Source organism: Asterias rubens, chromosome 2 (genome assembly GCF_902459465.1).
Source record: "Asterias rubens chromosome 2, eAstRub1.3, whole genome shotgun sequence".
In the NCBI taxonomy this organism is placed as follows: domain Eukaryota; kingdom Metazoa; phylum Echinodermata; class Asteroidea; order Forcipulatida; family Asteriidae; genus Asterias; species Asterias rubens.
Genome location: NC_047063.1, coordinates 17,326,941 through 17,345,773, shown reverse-complemented (window position 1 = coordinate 17,345,773; position 18,833 = coordinate 17,326,941). Strand labels below are relative to the sequence as shown.

General features: G+C 38.0%; 1 protein-coding gene across 2 annotated transcripts; it reads left to right on the top strand.

Moving 5' to 3' along the window:
* Nucleotides 1-2,972: 2,972 nt before the first annotated feature.
* Nucleotides 2,973-18,253, top strand: LOC117307204 (adhesion G-protein coupled receptor G4-like). 2 transcript variants are annotated; one of them, XM_033791884.1, is made up of 13 exons: nt 2,973-3,517; nt 4,098-4,469; nt 5,392-5,530; nt 6,549-6,665; nt 7,947-8,035; nt 8,898-9,050; nt 11,051-11,438; nt 12,764-12,936; nt 13,753-13,935; nt 14,752-14,864; nt 15,770-16,032; nt 16,711-16,777; nt 17,570-18,253. In XM_033791884.1, the coding sequence occupies exons 2-13, from the start codon at nt 4,275-4,277 to the stop codon at nt 17,973-17,975; spliced, it is 2,286 nt and encodes a 761-aa protein (XP_033647775.1). In that variant the 5' UTR covers nt 2,973-3,517; nt 4,098-4,274; the 3' UTR covers nt 17,976-18,253. The 2 variants fall into 2 exon arrangements, with proteins under 2 accessions (XP_033647775.1, XP_033647774.1); XM_033791883.1 differs by having other exon boundaries at nt 12,761-12,936.
* The last annotated feature ends 580 nt before the right edge of the window (nt 18,254-18,833 follow it).

Here is an 18,833-nt window from a genome sequence, read left to right as displayed (position 1 = left end):
ATTCAAATTTTTATTCAATACCCTTCTAGTTTTGTCAAATTTGTCAAAATGTCAAATTCAACGCCGTTTTGATTGCTTAGCGACAATTAGGATAAACCAATAATTCCCCATACAAATTGTTCAAACCCAAAATTGAATTTGACCTTGGAGTTCTTCTTTAAGCTGTGTTAGCCTGGAAGTATTTATTCTGACATTGCCAATTAATGTAATTTGACCATTCCAGAAGCATTGTAGTTAAAGAAGTTCTTGCACAAATTGTTTGCAATAAAGTATCAAAATCATCAGAGATGTGATAGTTGTGATAGTTTTGATTTATGGAACAACCTTACATTTTAAGCTGTGTTAGCCTGGAAGTATTTATTCTGACCTTGCCAATTAGGTAGATTTTTTGTAATTTTTTAAATTCACTGAAATTGTTGACTGATTATGAAACATACAGAACACCCCATTTTACACATGTGATGTTTTGGATTGTTAATGTTATTACCAATAAATTTGTATTAAAAAATTGAAATTCAGATTGAAATTCATGTTGTAGTCGCCAAGTCTCAGTATTTATGATGTGTCCATTTATTACAGCCCTAAACTCCATGAAATAACACTTTGCTAGTATTCAACACAAGCATTGTGTATATTATTACCAGTTTTAAAGGCACACAGTTTACATTAAAAATCGGTAAAATCTATACTTCAAAATAAGGTAATTATTTTACATGAGTGGATTTATACCCAGCAATTCAGTAAAAACAATACCCAATATTGATGTAAAGTTTTACACAACTATTTACATTGTAAAGCGGTAAAGTCTTACGTCACAATTAAGTAATATTTTACATGAGTGGGTTTACCCACAATTCAGTAAAGAAAACTACCCAATATTTATGTAAACTTTTACACAGCTATTAAGCAAGATATTACCCAACGCCTGTTGGGTAAAGTTTTACCTAATAGTTATGGTGTTCGCCCACTACATCTAAAACAGGTAATATTTTACACAAGTTGTGTAATCTTTTCTCTGTGTGCACATTAAACAATACCTCCATATGCCCAGTGTCAAGTGCTCGCAACCTCGGAGTTCTGTTTGATACCCATCTTTCACTTAACAATCATGTCAGCAATGTTTGTCGTGCTGCTTCGTTTGCTCTTCATAGAATTGGCTCCATCAGACAATATCTGGATGTGAAATCTACTGAAAATTTGGTTCATTCCTTTGTAATGTGCCGCATAGATACCTGCAATAGCCTTCTTTACGGACTACCGGACACTCAGATTGCCAGATTACAACGCATACAAAATTCAGCGGCCAGACTTGTCACCAGAACTCGCACTCGGGAATCCATCACACCCATTCTCAAGGATCTACATTGGCTACCAATACGGGCTAGAATTGATTTTAAAGTTTTGGTTCTGACTTATCAATGTATCCATGGTATTGCCCCTGTTTATCTTCAAAGCTTGGTTCAGGAGTACAAAACAACCAGGAATCTGCGATCTTCAAATAAATCCCTTCTGACCCCCCCAGTTATCAAAACCAAGTCGTACGGTTCCCGCTCTTTCCAATATGCAGCAGTTCAGTTATGGAACAGTCTTCCAGAGGTTGTTAAACAGGCTGAGACATCAGAACAATTCAAAACCCGGTTGAAAACATATCTGTTTACTTTGTACAATAATTGTTGATTTCCTTTTACAGCGCTTAGGGACCTCACGGTGATATGCGCTATATAAGAATGGTTTATTATTATTATTATTATTATTCTATAGCGCCGGTATCCACAAAAAGGTGCTCATGGCGCTTACTCCAATAAAAACGTGTCTCCTTGGTAGTTAGCAGTGCAAAGATCAAGACAAATTAAAAATTCCACTATCTAGTGAATGTTACTGAAATGTTTTTGAAAAAAGATGGGTCTTCAGGGTTGATTTGAATCAACACCCCGCTGTTCCCACAGAACCCCAGCCAATGTATCCACTTATTATTTTAAAGAGAGCCTTCCAGGTATGAGTATAGAGCTCAGCATTGAACCATTATTTAACATGATGCGACGATGTCATTGTTAAACGGGAACAATAACAAACTCATTTCCGTCATAATAGCGAAAGGAAGTGGTTTCAAGTTCCAGGTATACACGCGCTGCACTAAGTTCGTACTTTTGCTTAGTTCATGGTTTCAGTGTTTACAAAGAATTGCATAAAGTTGACTCATTAGGAGAAAGGGCATTATTTCCTGCCATTGTAGCAGATTCATGTATAACCGGTGCCACACATTGGCGCCCAGACGATTGAACTCCCGATAAAATGATTAAAGGAACGTTAGAATTGGTGAAAAAAAACTTACTACGGATCACAGATTTTCATAAAACTTACACACGGTCTAATGATGATCAATGGTAGTTGAAAACATCTTTTGACATATTTCTGTCTGAAATTTCATATTTGATGAGAAAAATTTACTTTCCCGTTTGTTGTTTATCGCTCAGTGAGCTTTTTATTCTTTTTTTCCCTTCAAATCGATGTCATGCAAAATGTGCTATTGGGTTTGAACTATTTCGTCGTGACCAAGACGGCCAATCGATCTCATACTGTTACGGGCTGGCCTTTGTCAGTTTGTGTATAATGGTGGATTACATAAAGTGCTTACACCGCCAGCAAACTGTTTTGGTAGCAAAAACCACTTAATGTATAATGATCCTTTAAACCAATTGAATATTTTATAGTAAAAAAACCTTTTCGACTACGTGGTTTTCTCTCTACCATACGCGCATCTATGACTTCTGAGTGAAACATTGTTTTGTATAGTCAAATTATAATATGAATGTTACAAATGTTTGTACACAGTGCAACTTACACAGTACACAGTTAAACAAGACTACAAATAATCAGGCATATTTAGGGGCATATGGATGAAGAAGACACGGTATCAGTTTTACACAGTTGTTAGTAACACAAACACAATGAACATTTTATTTGTTGGACCCAAAACGGCGCGTCACCGTGATTCTTGCTGATGCATTGTTTACCCGGAAAACACATCGACTGTAATTTGACATGACAATGTTACGATTTCGAGAACACAGTGGATTATCAGAACCAAGCTACCGCGAACGTCATTATCATAATAGATTGAGCGTGTACAGTGTTGGTGTTCATAGATTGCTTAAAATTGGAAACGTCGTTTGACATCCCTCAGTGTTTGAGAGACTTTAACCGCGAACAGCGAAAACTGTAAAACAGTGTAGTCTCGTCCTTGCTCTATCGGTTCATCGGTTCACTCTACTCATTGCATTAAAAACAATTTTGAAACTTCTTATCCGAACCATTTCTGTCAAATTCACAACCCCGAACTTGATAATTACGCACGTTTTTGGTAAACTTGGAATTGGTTGGGGGAAAGTTGGTTTCGGCCAACGTTAGAATCTCAGTGGTCAACTCGTCATTTTACTGCACGGCATCATGCAGTTGCATAGATTCTTGAGTGTGATTCTTGTCGCAATGTTATCAAGAAGTTCATGTTCACAGGATTGTAAGTATTGAGAACTTTTGCTCGTTTGTTTGTTTGTTTGTTTGTTTGTTTGTTTGTTTGTTTGTTTGTTTGTGTGTTTGTTTGTTTGTTTGTTTGTTTGTTTGTTTGTTTGGTTTGTTTGTTTGTTTGTTTGTTTGTTTGTTTGTTTGTTTGTTTGTTTGTTTGTTTGTTTGTTTGTTTGTTTGTTTGTTTGTTTGTTTGTTTGTTTGTTTGTTTGTTTATTTGTTTGTTTGTTTGTTTGTTTGAGGGTTTGAGGGTTTGTTTGTTTGTTTGAGGGTTTGTTTGTTTGTTTAGGGGGTACTTCATAGGAAAAACGTTTGCTTAAGGCAAAAAACTCCTTTGGACTTTGGAACCACGTTTCATTTGGTTTACATCAATGATCTCTTTTATAACCATAGAGTTATATAAAATAAGAACGATGAACAAGACCTATGTCTCCGTTGTGTTCTGATGGTTATCTCAGGAAATCTTTACAGGACTTTAAGGGGTGGTGTACTTCAGAAAAAAAAGTATTCCTTTGGATTTTGGAACCATTCGAATGTTCTAATTCTTTATAATTAATGTGTTTGAATATTTAAAGTTATTTGCGGGGATCCACTGGGAATGGAAAGTGGTGGGATTCCCGACAGTAGGATATCAGCCGCGCGGTCTTATCAAACACCGAGATATGAGGGTGACTGTCAGCCGAAGAACGGCCGACTGAACCAGAATGGAACCATAAACCCGCCCGTTGCTGGGGGCTGGTGCGCTTACAGTGATGATACGAACGTGGATGACCTATGGTTCCAAGTCGACCTGGTTGAGCAAACACTGGTTGAAGGCGTTATTACACAAGGTGTCAATGATCCCACCAATCGGTGACTATCGTTCATACGTAAGCACATACAAGGTTCAGTACAGCATGGACGAAAGTGAATGGAAAAGTGTTACTTCTGCTGATAGTAAAACCGAGGTAGGCCCATAAGCCTTTTCAGTCTGTGGATGTTTATTTTATAGAAACTTGTCCTTACGAACGATGGTTAAAGACACTGGACACTATTTGTAATTGTCAAAGAATACTCTTCGCAGTTGGTGTATTATTAACATACGCATAAAATAACAAATCTGTGCACAATTTGAGCTCAATCGGTCGTCGAAGTTGCGAGATAGAAAACTAAACAAAACAGCCCTTGTCACACAAAGTGGTGTGCTTTCAGATGCTTGATTTCGAGACTTTGAGTTCTAAATCTGAGGTCTCGAAATCAAATTCGTGGAAAATTACTAACTTTCTCGAAAACTACATTTCTTCAGAGGGAACCGTTCCTCCCAATGTTTTATACTACCAACCTCTCCCTATTACTCGTTATACCAAGTAAGGCTTTATGCTAATAATTATTTTGAGTAATTACCAATAGTGTCCACTGCCTTCAAGTGCCGAGGCTGGAAACAAGTCCGTCTGAAACATCGTCAAAGTTATACACCACCAGGCTCACCCTTGATTATTTCTATTGCCCCAAATGTTTTCTCAAACAAGAACATATGAATTTTTCTTTAAATTATTATACTTCGTAAAAGGGTAGAAATAAATTGTTGTGTGACTTTTAGGTAGATGGATAACAACTATAAAAGTACCGGAACATTTGTAAAATATCATAAATATCGTAGTTATAATCACACACACCCCTTGTAACGGTAACCTTAATATTCAATTCAACTCAACTCTGGTTTATTTAATAAAAATATAACACCAAATAAACAGTCACAGACCAACTCGTCCGATCCAAGGCAACGTGTTCCTTGTAAAGGGGATTTGGTGTAAAATACAATTACATTGACATTCTACACTAAGCCACCTGACTTAGTGCCTCTAATAATGTTTTTTTTATCACGCTCAGATTTTTGAGGGCAACCAAGGCTTGACAGACACCGTTACGAGAAAGTTTGACAGTTCAATTCGAGCTCGTTTCATCCGCATTATTCCCATAACGTTCAGCTATTGGCCGTCGATGCGTGTGGAACTCATTGGTTGCAGTGGTAAATAATCAGAATTTAACTAAATAAGCATCAAATTAAAACGCGAAGGTGACAGATTAAGGAACAAATTGCCCTCAGATTGGGCGCTTTGGGTACAAAAAAATTGTATTGGAATGCATAATGGTTATAGAATATATGGGTGCCTTCCCTGGGTCTACCCCGCGGTGCTCAATCGGGTGAGTCCTGACAAGAGCTAAACGAACGACCACTCACCGCTCTCGTAATGACGTCGTTCACCTGGGGCCAGCCCCAAAGTGACCCACTCACAAGCAGGCCACTGGGGGCTGACCTGGGTGAGCCCCTGAAATGACGTCCAAAGCTTTTCGAACGCACCGGGGCAGACCGGGAAGCTAAACGAACGCACCCATTGTAAGTAGGATATGGGTGCGTTCGATTAGCTCGCCCGGGTCGACCCCGGTGTGTTGCGTTTTCTTTTTCCAGGACGAACGTGTGCAGACAATTACCCAGGTTCGTCCTGGGAGAAAAAACCGCCACACACCGGGGTCGACCCAGGGAAGCTAAACGAACGCACCCAATGATCCACACATATACCCCTCAAAATTGAATGGGCATTGATGCCGTGTCCGAAACGGCGACTTCGGCTACAGCTACGGCTAGATCGCGCGCGTCTGCTATACTTCAACACTGGTAGACGCGCTGATCTAGACGTAGCTGTAGCCGAAGTCGTCGTTTCGGACACGGCCTAATTACTTCATGAACATACACAGTTCGCCATTTTGTAGAACCCATTGTTGACCCCACAAAATGGCGGACCGTGTTGGATGAGAGCAAGCAACACACGATAAATTAAATTAGATGAAATCCAACAGGACGAACAAAATCACTCGCCGTAGATTCGGCTCTGCTATTTATAGTATCAACCATTCTGAGAAACGGCTCTCTCTGAAGTAACGTAAATTTTTTGAGAAAAACAATTCTTATTTAAATATTTGAATTGGATTCGAGACCTAAGCCAATATCCTTCCTTTCAAATTTGTATTTTGTCTTCAATCTTAAGAATGCCCAGCTGATGTATACATGTACAATGGAACACAAGGCCCGTTGGTCTTCCCTTCCACCAGAGTGGGCAACGTGGCTATTTCTTCTCAGAACTGCTCATCGGATCCTTTCATGGGTAGGGTATTTGTAGTGATTCATTCAATTAAATTCAACCCAATTCAAATTTATTTCTACAAATGACAGAACTACATTGTAATGCATATATATAACTTAGACAGAAAAAGAATAAAATAGCGGGAAAGCCCGTAGAGGCAAGGCCCAAAATAAGCCAGGTAGCTTGTATAGCGGCTTGCCTTTACATAACAAAATACATGAGCAAAGGTACATGCTTAGGACAAAACAAAGACGAAACAAACAGACAGACAGACAGAGACGAACAAACTACTGGAGAAATTACAATTTGCAATTGATTATTATATGCTTGGTATCGCTTTCACCTGCAGCCTATTTCACGAAACGCTATTGACTAATCCTATCTCGAGTTAGAACGAGTATTAAAGGCAGTGGACGCTATTGGTAATTGTCAAAGACACGCCTTCACAGTTAGTGTATCTCAACATATGCATAAATTAACAAACCTGTGAAAATGCGAGATAATAATGAAGGGAAAAAAACCCATTGTCGCACGAAGTTGTGTGCGTTTAGATGGTTGATTTCGAGACCTCAAGTTCTAAATCTGAGGTCTCGAAATCAAATTCGTGGATAATTACTTCTTTCTCGAAAAATATGGCACTTCAGAGGGAGCCGTTTCGCACAATGTTTTATACCATCAACCTCTCCCCATTATTCGTCACCAAGAAAGGTTTTATGCTAATAATTATTTTGAGTAATTACCAATAGTGTCCACTGCCTTTAACTCGTCATATGTCCTAAGATTAATACTCAGGAATACTCCCATCACACCAAGCACGTTCTTACTACGTTCTAAAACAAAAATGTAGTCTAGGTGCAAGACGTTGTTATGCACCACTCAACTATCGCGATCCCCGCTTGCTTTTATTGGGACGCTAGGTGGCAGCAGACTTATCAGGTATTACTGAGCATGCGAACATTACTGAGAACAATGGATTTTACCTGGTAAGTCTGCTGCCACCTAGCTAGCGCGTCCCAAAAGTACCCTATTGTAGAGAGTGATAGTTTGAATTACAACGTCTTGTACCAAGACTACATTTTTCAGAACGTATTGAGGACGAGTTCGGTGTGAAGGGGTATTAGGAAGAGTTTGGTGAGCAGCTTTTTTACATCGTGTTTTCACCGAGTTCAGGCGGTAGGTCGTTGGTTCAAGCTCCAGTCAAGTTTTCTTTGTTCAAACCCAAATGTTCCCAGTGGCTTAATACTTGATAAGTATCAATATATTTAAATAATTAAAATCAAAGTTGTTCCGATCATTGTTCAGCAACGAGGGAGTGTGCCGTGGACGAACTGCTACGTGCCTATTGGAAGAATCCAATCACAACGCCGTGCAGCTTGGATGAATTGGAAACGGTAAGAACAACTTACACGGACACCCTGCTTATTTTTCTCGTGTGAAAAGGTCTTTACATTGTATAACGGCAGATTAATCCATTTTCCATAGTTAGATTTGAATAAAGTCTTCAGAGATACATATTATTACCTTAACGGCACATGGACACTGTTGGTATATTACTCAAAACAATTTTACTTTGTATTAAGCAATGGAGAGCTGTTGATAGTATAAAACATTGTGAGAAACGGCTCCCTCTGAAGTAACATAGTTTTCGAGAAAGAAGTAATTTTCCACAAAATATTTGAATTTGATTTCGAGCATTTGAAAGCACCCAACTTCGTGTGACAATAGTGTTTTTTCTTCCATTATTATCTCGCAATTTCGACGGCAATTGAGTTCCAATTTTCATAGTTTGTTATTTTGTGCATATTTTGAGATAACCAAGTGAGAAGACTGGTCTTTGACAATTACTAAAGGTGAGGCCCAGTGTCTTCATCAAAAAGAGACAGTTTCACTAACGCCAAATGGTCCAGGAAAAGCTTTTTTGAATAGTCCTTTTCACTAAAATAGCAACCTCCAGATTGTGTCATTGTGTCGTTGTGTATAGCTACGCAACAGTTTGCCCCAAATCATGTCACATAACAACTGTCTCCAATTCCAATATTAAGTGATAACTTCTTTATGACGAACAAGTTAGTCGTTGTCCCTGGTTGAAGTATTCTAAATATAGTTGTTTTAACGGCATGTCTGGGTTTGGGGAAGGGGGGTTTGTGGGGAGAGAAGGGCTCGAACGGTAAGAACTCAAGACAGCCCCCCCCCACCCATTTAGTGCTTTTCCAACATTTCTGAATGTGTGCGTACGTGATTTCGAATCATCAGGTGGAAATCAAAACAGAGAATGTTGCTGCAGTGGCTACGGCACTCAAGAGCCAGTCGTCACTTGAGGAAAACCACAATGCTGACGGCATTGTTTCCATTGGAGTCGCTCTAATCGGTATCTTGCAGTTTTCTACTGCGCCGCCTGACATTCAGGTAGGCCATATGTTGACATCATTTTGAATATATTATTGGGTTTTCCTGAGCAACCTATTTCACTTTCATTTAGTGTCATTAAGAGGCATGTGTCTTTTTAACTTTACGAAATCGGCGTTTACTTTAGCAGAAAGGCGCAACTACAGAGTATTTTGCGAAACAGCTAATGCAACCTATTAACACGTACGGTAAAACATTTTCTATAATACACATTGTGTTGTGGTGTTTTGGGTGTGCATTGCGCCAATGGTTAGCAAAATGTCCCCCAGCCATGCATTCTGAAAAAATAATTTGAACAAGCTCATCATCACGCAGCTCATCCCAGCGGTCTTTGATGAGACCGGCGGCACCGAGCGAATTTCGTTTCATATCACAAAAAAAGCCTTTACAGTACAAGATCGTGGTGTAAGACAGATAAGGCCACCGGACTCAAGCTCTGATGTTTCTGTTCAGCGGAGTGTGGGTTCGAGTCCCGGTCGTGACACAAGCAAGACACTTAACCATTATTGCTGCGTCCTCGGATGGGACGTAAAAGCCGTTGGTCCCATGTGTTGTGTAACGCTAGTCTTGGTTCCAAGACCATTGGTGTTGCGCGGTCACACACAACCAACGTTCCGATTATGCAGTGCAAAAACTGTACACGCTTGTAATGAACGAACGCTAGCGGGCGCTCTGTTTCTCTGATTTAGATCTCACCATTTCTAGAGTCTGTGCTCACCAAGGTCTTGGACATTTGCAAATTGAAGGCGTGGCCAGACTATGTAAATGACTTTTAATGTATCCAATATTCATATCACGTGACGAATTGAAGATGACTATTCAAACTAGATCGAGTCAAAGGTCAATATGATCGGCGCTCTATTTTTAATAATCTTTGCTCAAAGTGATTCCGTAGTCATTAGGTCTATATTAAGAGGAAAACAGTGAAATTTCAAGTATAAATTTCTCGACCCCCATCAAAATACCTATTGAATTTTGAATCAAAATTTTGGGGTCAAATCGGCCAAAAATCTGACATAGCATCTTTAAAAAGAGACGGGGTTCTCCCAGATGTTCCTGGCTGGATCAGCCGCATATTGCGCCACAGCACCTTGTAAACCATTGGTTGCAAAGGAGTTGGTCTCATACTTTCAGCTCCACAATTTGTTTTTTTATGTTACTGAACAATTCTTAATGTTGAAGCGCCTTTAGCGTCACTGAGTGACGGATATGGGCACTTAAAGGGTGTATGTAACTTTTGTAGGACAAAAAACACAATGTCTACAGATTTACGCTAAACTTACACAGTTTGAAGACAATCATAGTAGAAAGCTTCCCTGAAAATATTACGTGCTGAGGTGCTGTAGTTTTTGGGAAATGAGTAAAACAATGTCGTAAACATAATTTTCGTCTCATGAGACGAAAATTATTTTAATCATTTACAAACGTATTTTCATTACATTTTGTTACTCATTTCTCAAAAACTACAGCACCTCAGTAAGTAATATTTGAAGGGAAGCTTTCCACTATCATTATCTTCAACACTGTAAGTTTAATGTAAATCTATGGACATTTTGAAAAAGTACCCAAATCCTTTAAAAGAAGAATACACTATTGCTATTATGGCTGTGGGTGCAGCGGAGCGGTAATAGAGAGGTAAACAACAAAAAAGCATTATATGAAAGGCACTGGACACTATTGGCAGTTACTCAAAATCATTTTTAGCATAAAAACTTACTTAAACGGCTCCGTCTGAAGTAATAGTTTTTGAGATAGAGGTAAGTTTCTCACTCAAATGAAAGACTTCAGCTGAAACCTTTTATTAGGCATCTGAAAGCCGCACAAAGGGTGTTTTTTCTTTCACTATTCTCTTCGATAACTAATGAGTCCAAATTTTCACATGTTTGTTATTTTATGCATAATGAGATACACCAAATGAGAATACTGGTCTTTGATAATTTGTCAAATGGGTACAGTATACCTTATAAAGCATGAAAGTTATTTCCAAATATCTGTGACAGATTGCTGGTGAAGTGGTTAGCATTTTAAACGACTTGCTTCAGTTTAACCATACGGTATTTGACGACCTAGGGGAGAGTAACATTACATCTCAAATCATCTTGGCAATGGAAAGCTACATCAGTGCTCTCCAGAAAGCCGACATGGGTAACTTAACCTTAGTGGAGAACAGCCTTGCCGTGGTGGCGGTCACCGTACCACGGGAAGGCCTCGGATACGGTTTGGTGTTCGGCAGTAATTCCACTGACTCTGGCGGCGACCATGATACTTTGAAACCGGAGGATATTTTCCTTCTTACTGATGGAGGAAGGGGCCAGAATCCAGTAATTGATGATGCTGGTATATCCATCCAACTACCAAATGCAATCCTTAAACAAGTCAATTCAACAGGTAAAGAAAGTATGATAATGTGTTATGTGTTTCTGGTAATGAAACCAAAGATGCCTTATAAATTAACTTAATCACCGATGATAGCTCGCAAGCATATAAGGAAACATGAGTGCTTGCTGTATGATCCATAAACACTTCTTCCACGATAAAGGTTGTGTTACACCAAAGTTCTCAAAACATCCAAACCCCTCCTTAAAGGCCACTGGACACTATTGGTAATTACTCAAAATAATTGTTAGCATAGAAACTTACTTTGTAACGAGCAACGGAGAGCTGTTGATAGTATAAAACATTTTGAGAAACGGCTCCTTCTGAAGTAAGGTAGTTTTCGGGAAAGAAGTAATTTCTCACTAAAATGTTTGAATTTGATTTCGAGACCTCAGAATTATATTTGGAGGTCTCGAAATCAGGCATCTGAAAGCATACAACTTGTGCAACAAGGGCGTTTTTTCTTCCATTATTCATTCGCAACTTCGACGACCAATTGAGCTCTAATTTTGACAGGTTTACTATGTAATGCATAATGTTGAGATACACCAATTGAGAAGCATGGTCTAGGACAATTACCAATAGTGTCCAGTGTCTTTGAAGACTCGTAAATCGTCACTACATACATTTATAGGGTTCAAACAATCAGCAGTTCCAAACACCAAAGGTGTACTCTGCCTTTATTTTTCGCTTTTTGCCTGGATATAAGTTGTTTGTCTTAATTTTACTATCACATATTTAGGTATTTTTGAAGCACGAGATCAAGGCAATTTCTATTGTATACTCTTGTTATAAATAGCAATAAACTAATTTAATCTAATCTTATCTAATCTGTTCTAATCTAATCTAAAGACCTACACTGTAAAAACCTGGGTATTAAAATATTGACACCATGGGTGCTGTTGTCACATTAAGGGTGTTAGTGTAAAAAAATAATGCCAATGTAATTGTTTTTATGAAATGGGTGTTATTTTAAAACCCTGTTGTACATTGTTGATTCTTTTGTTGGTATCTTACCCATGGTGTTAATTTAACACCCCAGCAGTGCAGTGTAAAAACCTTTAAAAAAACTTAAGACACATCTTTTAAATCAAATATTTGAGTAAAAGGTTGATTTTTGACCCTTCGAATTTTTTTAGGTATTGCATTAATTGTATTTCTCTACCACATGTGCTGGATTTCAATTTTGGTTATTATAATAATACATGTGTATATTATTGTTTGTATTAATAGCGCCATGAGTACTTTAATTGATTTGTGCGCATTAAAAAGTTTCACGATAATTGTTTTTTTTTAATTACTTTTATTATCTTATCTAATCAAAATTGTCTCAGAAGATCCAGTTCCAATCAGTTTCTTCATCTACCAGAACAGCAAGTTGTTCCGGCCTCCCCAAATGCGGAACCAGAGTAAGAACGTGTCTTCACGTCGTGTTATTGCTGCTACCGTTGAGGGCGTAATGATAGATAAACTAGATTCTCCAGTCATCACTACATTTCCCACTCCCAAAGTAAGAATGTGAATGAATTCTGCTAGTTACACTTATAAATCTCTCTAAATGCAAAAGAGTGAAAAAGTACTCTTTGAAGAACCATATTGGGACAACTCTTTTTTGAGTGGTCTTCCACTCTTTTAGATTGAAGTTTGCATCTTTTTGAGTGATTTTTCACTCTGTCATGGGGTAAAAGCCCCTGTAAAAGAGTGAATAACCGCCACTCTTTTTAAAGAGCCATTTGAGGGACCACTAGAAATGTAAAGTGTGTTGTTTTCACTCTTTTACATTTAGAGAGACACTTTGATCTGCTCATTTTCGAATAGATAATTTTGGATTTTGACAACTTAAATACACTTAAAGGGTATTTATGTTGTATATTACACCGTTAAAAACATGGTCTCTATAAACGAGGTAACCAATCGATCAAAATGGCATTGAAAATTGAGCTTAACACTGACGCATACATTATTTTTTGTTGTGCACGGACCCATGTTTTTATTTTATTACTAATTATTTTGTGTTGTCCGATGACGAACGCTTCTGCCCTACTTTCCAAGCACTCAACTCATTGAAAAATGAGCGCATCACTAAACTGAGAATTTACCTTGAATCCCCTCTTTAATCTGTGGTTACTTTCGCGCGGAGCAAAACATCACAATAGCCCCCAAAAGAAGAAAAATAGTAAACAAAATGCATCAGGACTTTTTCAGAAAACTTGCACCTTTTCACATCAATGAGATCTAAATCTAAAGCAAAATCACATTATTTTGTATAGAGTGTTGGTCATACTCCAAATTGTGATTTTAAAACTTCACATGCCTTTTCTGACAGGTCAACAGAGCAAACGAGACGGTGGATAGATTCATGTGTGTGTTCTGGGATTACTTATCTAACGGCCTTGGTAGTTGGTCAAGTCAAGGATGTAGACTGGCCTCCGACAACAGTAACGCCGATGGCCAGACAGTGTGCCACTGTGATCATTTGACAAGCTACCACACCTTTGGAGTTATCTTTGTATGAAATACAACGATACAGGATGAGCCAATAAGAAGTTAACCGGGATTGGTGATATTTTTTCAAAACAAACAAAATGACACTCAAACGTATATGTAACAAGCACTCTCTCCTGCTTATTAAAAAAAAAAAGAATGAAAGAAATATTGATCGTTCTTAAGAGGAGTTATTTCTAATTTAATAAAGGTACTCATTTTGCAAGCTGTTCACGGAATACTTGACAAAACAAATACAAATGAATGACTCAGATATTTAGATTCAGTCAAGCATTAACATTCCATGGACAGCTACAAACATGAGTGCTTTAAGTAAAACAGGCATAACTTATCTTTGAAATGATCAATTATTTGTTTCATTTTTTCCTCCAGATAAGCACGAAATTATGCTCGTTTATTATGTACTTCACTGGGGGCGTTGAGTGTCAGTTGTTGTTTTGTTTTTAAATCATGAATCCCTCTCTGTCGACTTCATTTTGACTCGCCCAGTATTTGTGATAAATTTATTTTGCTTTTATTATACTCTGATGAGGCTGGAAGGGGTACTTTTTAGTAACAATTGTTTTGGATGATATAATTATGTTTCTAGTATGTTGTCCAAATTACGGGTTGTTGTATTAGTTTAGGTGGTAAATCTTTGTCATCGTGTGCGTTTATTTTACCCGGGAGTAAAAACTATTATATCACGGTAATTGTTTTCTTCGCGGGGGGGGGGGGGGGGGGGGGGTGAGGCACGTTTCAGGATAATGGTTTCATGACTCCCCAACCCCACCAGGAAATGTAGTTATTTACTCTTGACTGTTGGTTGTTTCTCCTTTAGGATATTCATGGTAACAAAGATGTCAGCATAGAACGCGGCATCATCAGCAGGATACTACTTGCGATATCCATCGTTGCTCTCATTGTTACCATTGTCTCTTTTCTTGCAATCGGGTAAAATAAAAAATATAAAAATCATTTAAAAAATTAATGTAAAACAATAATATAGCGCTGAATACAAGGTTTATAAATCTTGACACATAAAAGTAATAAAATACACATATGAAGACCGTAAAGTGTACGACAACAACAAATGACAGTTCGTAAATTGTTTATTTCTTTTGCATTTGTTTTACGCGGGAGTAAAAACTATTACGTTGATTATTTTCTTACCTTTGGCAAATGTCAAAGACCAGTTTTCTCACTTGGTGTATATGCATAAAATAACAAAGAAAATTTGAACTCAATTGGTCAAAGTTGTGAGAAAAAATGGAAGAAAAAAACATTCTTGTCGTACAAGTTGTGTGCTTTCAGATGCCTTGAACTCGAGACCTCAGCTGAGGTCTCGAATTCAATTTAGTGAGAATTTGCTTCTTTCTCAAAACCTACGTGACTTCAGAGTGAGCCGTTTCTCACAATGTTTTATACTTTCAACAGCTCTCAGTTGCTCGTTATCAAGTAATGTTTTATGCTAACAATTATTTTGAGTAATTACCAACAGTGTCCAGTGCCTTTACCTTTATGGTTTCATGACTCCTTATGACAGTTTGTAATGACGGTTTGTAACTGGTTTCCTACTCATTTCTATTCAGCAGAAGTGTGTGAAGTAGACTGTTCTGCTCTGTGAAACTTTGTTTATACAAAGTTGTTATTATTATTTATTTGTTTATTCAAAAAACCATTAAAACTTCGCAGCCAAAAGCTGAATTGTGTTTAAAACGCAGATATTTATCAAAATTGATTTAAAAAAAGAATTTTTTTAAACAAAATAACAGACTGATTGATTGTTTTTTTCCTAAATCACAACATCTAATATGTCAATGTTAATCTTTCACTCTTGTCTCCATTATCTCCTGCAGGAAATGTCGCAAAAGTCGTCCTAAGCAGATCATAATTTGCCTATCCTTCTCCCTCTTGGGGCTTAACCTCGTCTTTCTGACCGGTATCGAAGCTACAGGGCCTGCCGTCGGCTGTACGATCGTGGCGGTGTTGATTCATTTCTTTACTCTAGCTTCAGTTGCCTGGATGGCCGTAGCAGCCACCAATATGTATCTTCTGTTTGTGAAAGTTACCAACGCTATGGTGTCTCACTTCATGATGATAGCGTCAGCCACTGCGTGGGGTAAGTATTCAGAAGACTTTTGTTTTCTTGCTCATTTACGTATCTTATATTTAAAGGCAGTGGACACTATTGGTAATTACTCAAAATATTTATTAGCATAAAACCTTACTTGGTGACGAATAATGGGGAGAGGTTGACCGTATAAAACATTGTGATAAAAGGCTCCCTCTGAAGTGACATAGTTGTCGAGAAAGAAGTAATTTTCCACGAATTTGATTTCGAGACCTCAGATTTAGAATTTGAGGTCTCGAAGTCAAGCATCAGAAAGCACACAACTTCGTGTGACAATGGTGTTTTTTCTTTCGTTATTATCTCGCAACTTCGACGACCAATTGAGCTAAAATTTTCACAGGTTTGTTATTTTATGCATATGTTGAGATACACCAAGTGAGAAGACTGGTCTTTGACAATTACCAATAGTGTCCAGTGTCTTAACGTATATACCTGAGGGGTGTACCTCTGAGCCTCTTAGCTCAGTTGGTAGAGCATCTGTCAGGGGTCTTTGGATCAAGTATCAAAGAGATTGTTTTACTTATTTTTCTCTCATTTTTGATTTTTTTTCAACTTTAAAATCGTGAGTGAGTTAATTTCATTTCCTTGTACTTATAAAAAACAATGAGATCATATCGACCACAAATATTATAAATAATGTGAAATGGATATGTTTCCAATTTACAGGACTTCCGTTGTTAGTGGTTATCATCGTATTTGCAGTTGACCACACACAATATATAAATGATAATTAGTAAGTATAAAACTGAACCTTTTTATTTTCATGCGATATCCAGACATTTTTATGCTCAAAGTTTAGTCCTAATGTAGAAAAATGCCATTCGTGTCCTTCCACTCGAAAGGTGGTATGTAAGTAACAGATACACCAATACTGTAGATGAACTAATTATAACATTTCAACGGGAAACAAGCAGATACGACTGTGGGTCACATGATAGCCTGGACATCCGATGACGTCCTGTTTGGGCATCTATGTTTGTCACCGCACGTTTATCCAATGATGTCATTGTATCTAATGGATCCACTGGATCTTTGATAGCAGGTACCTGTCTTTATCCTTGTGGATAAGTCATGGGCCCAGGCTACAGATCCATGATACAAGCTGATACCTAAAGGGACCGTCATTGCCTTCGGATTGAAAAGGCTGGGGGAAAAATTAGTAGAAAAAGTGATTATTCATACAAAATTAATATCCAGTTCTCCTTTCACTTGGTGACACGGTCCGCCATTTTGTAGAACCAGGTTTTTTTTACTCCAAACAAAATGGCGGAACGTTTTAGTCCATGAAAACACACGTAAGGGATATTTGTGTACTGTACTCAAACATCTCCTTCGTACACATAAACGCCATTTGTAGCCCAAAGCAACCAATCCGAAAGGCAACGTGTCCCTAAAATGGTATTTTTTTATAGGGTAATTTGTTAGACATTTTTCTTGACTGTGATCTGTGTACCAGCATACATTTTGCTATAACCGAGGTTTCATAAAAGAACACCGCACCTCTAATTGTTATTTATACTTTCAGTTGTTTCCTGAAAGTTGGCAACTCGTTATACTATGGCCACATACTCATCATTGGACTCGTTCTACTCTACAACTTCGTCATCTTCACCCTGGTTATGTACAGGCTGACCCGCCCCAGCTTGATTTCATCTACAACCCATGACAGGGAGGTGGCTACTCGACTCAAGAGGGCCTTTTATATCTCAATCTTGATCGGTCTGACATGGGTCTTCGGACTCTTATCTTTTATTGCGCCGCTGTATTTACCCTTCCAAGTCCTTTTCGAAGTCTTTAATTCTCTTGAGGGCTTTGCAATCTTTCTGATTTTTTGCTTGAGGGAGAAGGAAGTTCGTAAGGCTTGGATTGGTGTTTTTGCAAGGACAAAAAAAGATAGCCAAATGTCAGCCATGGTAACTTTATCCCACTGAACCACGATGCTCCAAAATCTCGTGTTAAAAAAATACATGGAGGTTCAAAGTGTGCCAGAAATCTCCCTTGTTTGGAAGGGCAATTTATTTTCATAATCTGCAATGATCTACGATACGCAGGGTTGTTATTTTTTCATATAAAACTGAAGCCAAAACTTGTTAACTCTCACTGTTCTGCTGAATGAACAGTCAATGGTATTATAACATGTCTCATGACGATGACTAGAGCAAGCTAGTCAAAACGTGGAGACCAATTTAAAGAATTCGGGTACTTTTTCAAAATGTCCACAGATTTACATTAAACTTACATGGTTTGAAGATAATGATAGTGGAAAGCTTCCCTTCAAATATTACTAACTAAAGTTGTTTTCAGAACTGAGAAGTCTCCCGAACCTCCGATTATCTACTCCACGGCAGTAGAATAAAGCAAGACAGTTCCCTAAGAACAACTCTACCTGGCAAGTAGATACACACATGGTGTTACCGCAAACCAAATATACATTAAGGTTGTGTAGTTTTTGAGAAACGAGTAAAACAAGTCACAAAATAATTTTGGTCTCTAAAATCCCCTTAACCAGTTATGATATTATACCAAAACCATAGCATAACTGGTTAATACGTTTTTACATGCTAAAACTGAGACGAAAATTATTACTTTTAACTCATTTCTCAAAAACTACAGCACCTCAGAAGTAAAATTTCAAGGGAAGCTTTCTACTATCATAATCTTCAAACTGTGTAAGTTTAATGTAAATCTGTGGATATTGTGTTTTTTGTTGGGAAAAAGTATACGTATACCCTTTAAGAACTGACTCCGCGGTAGTACAGTTAATCACGATCCTATCCCAGCCTATTTGT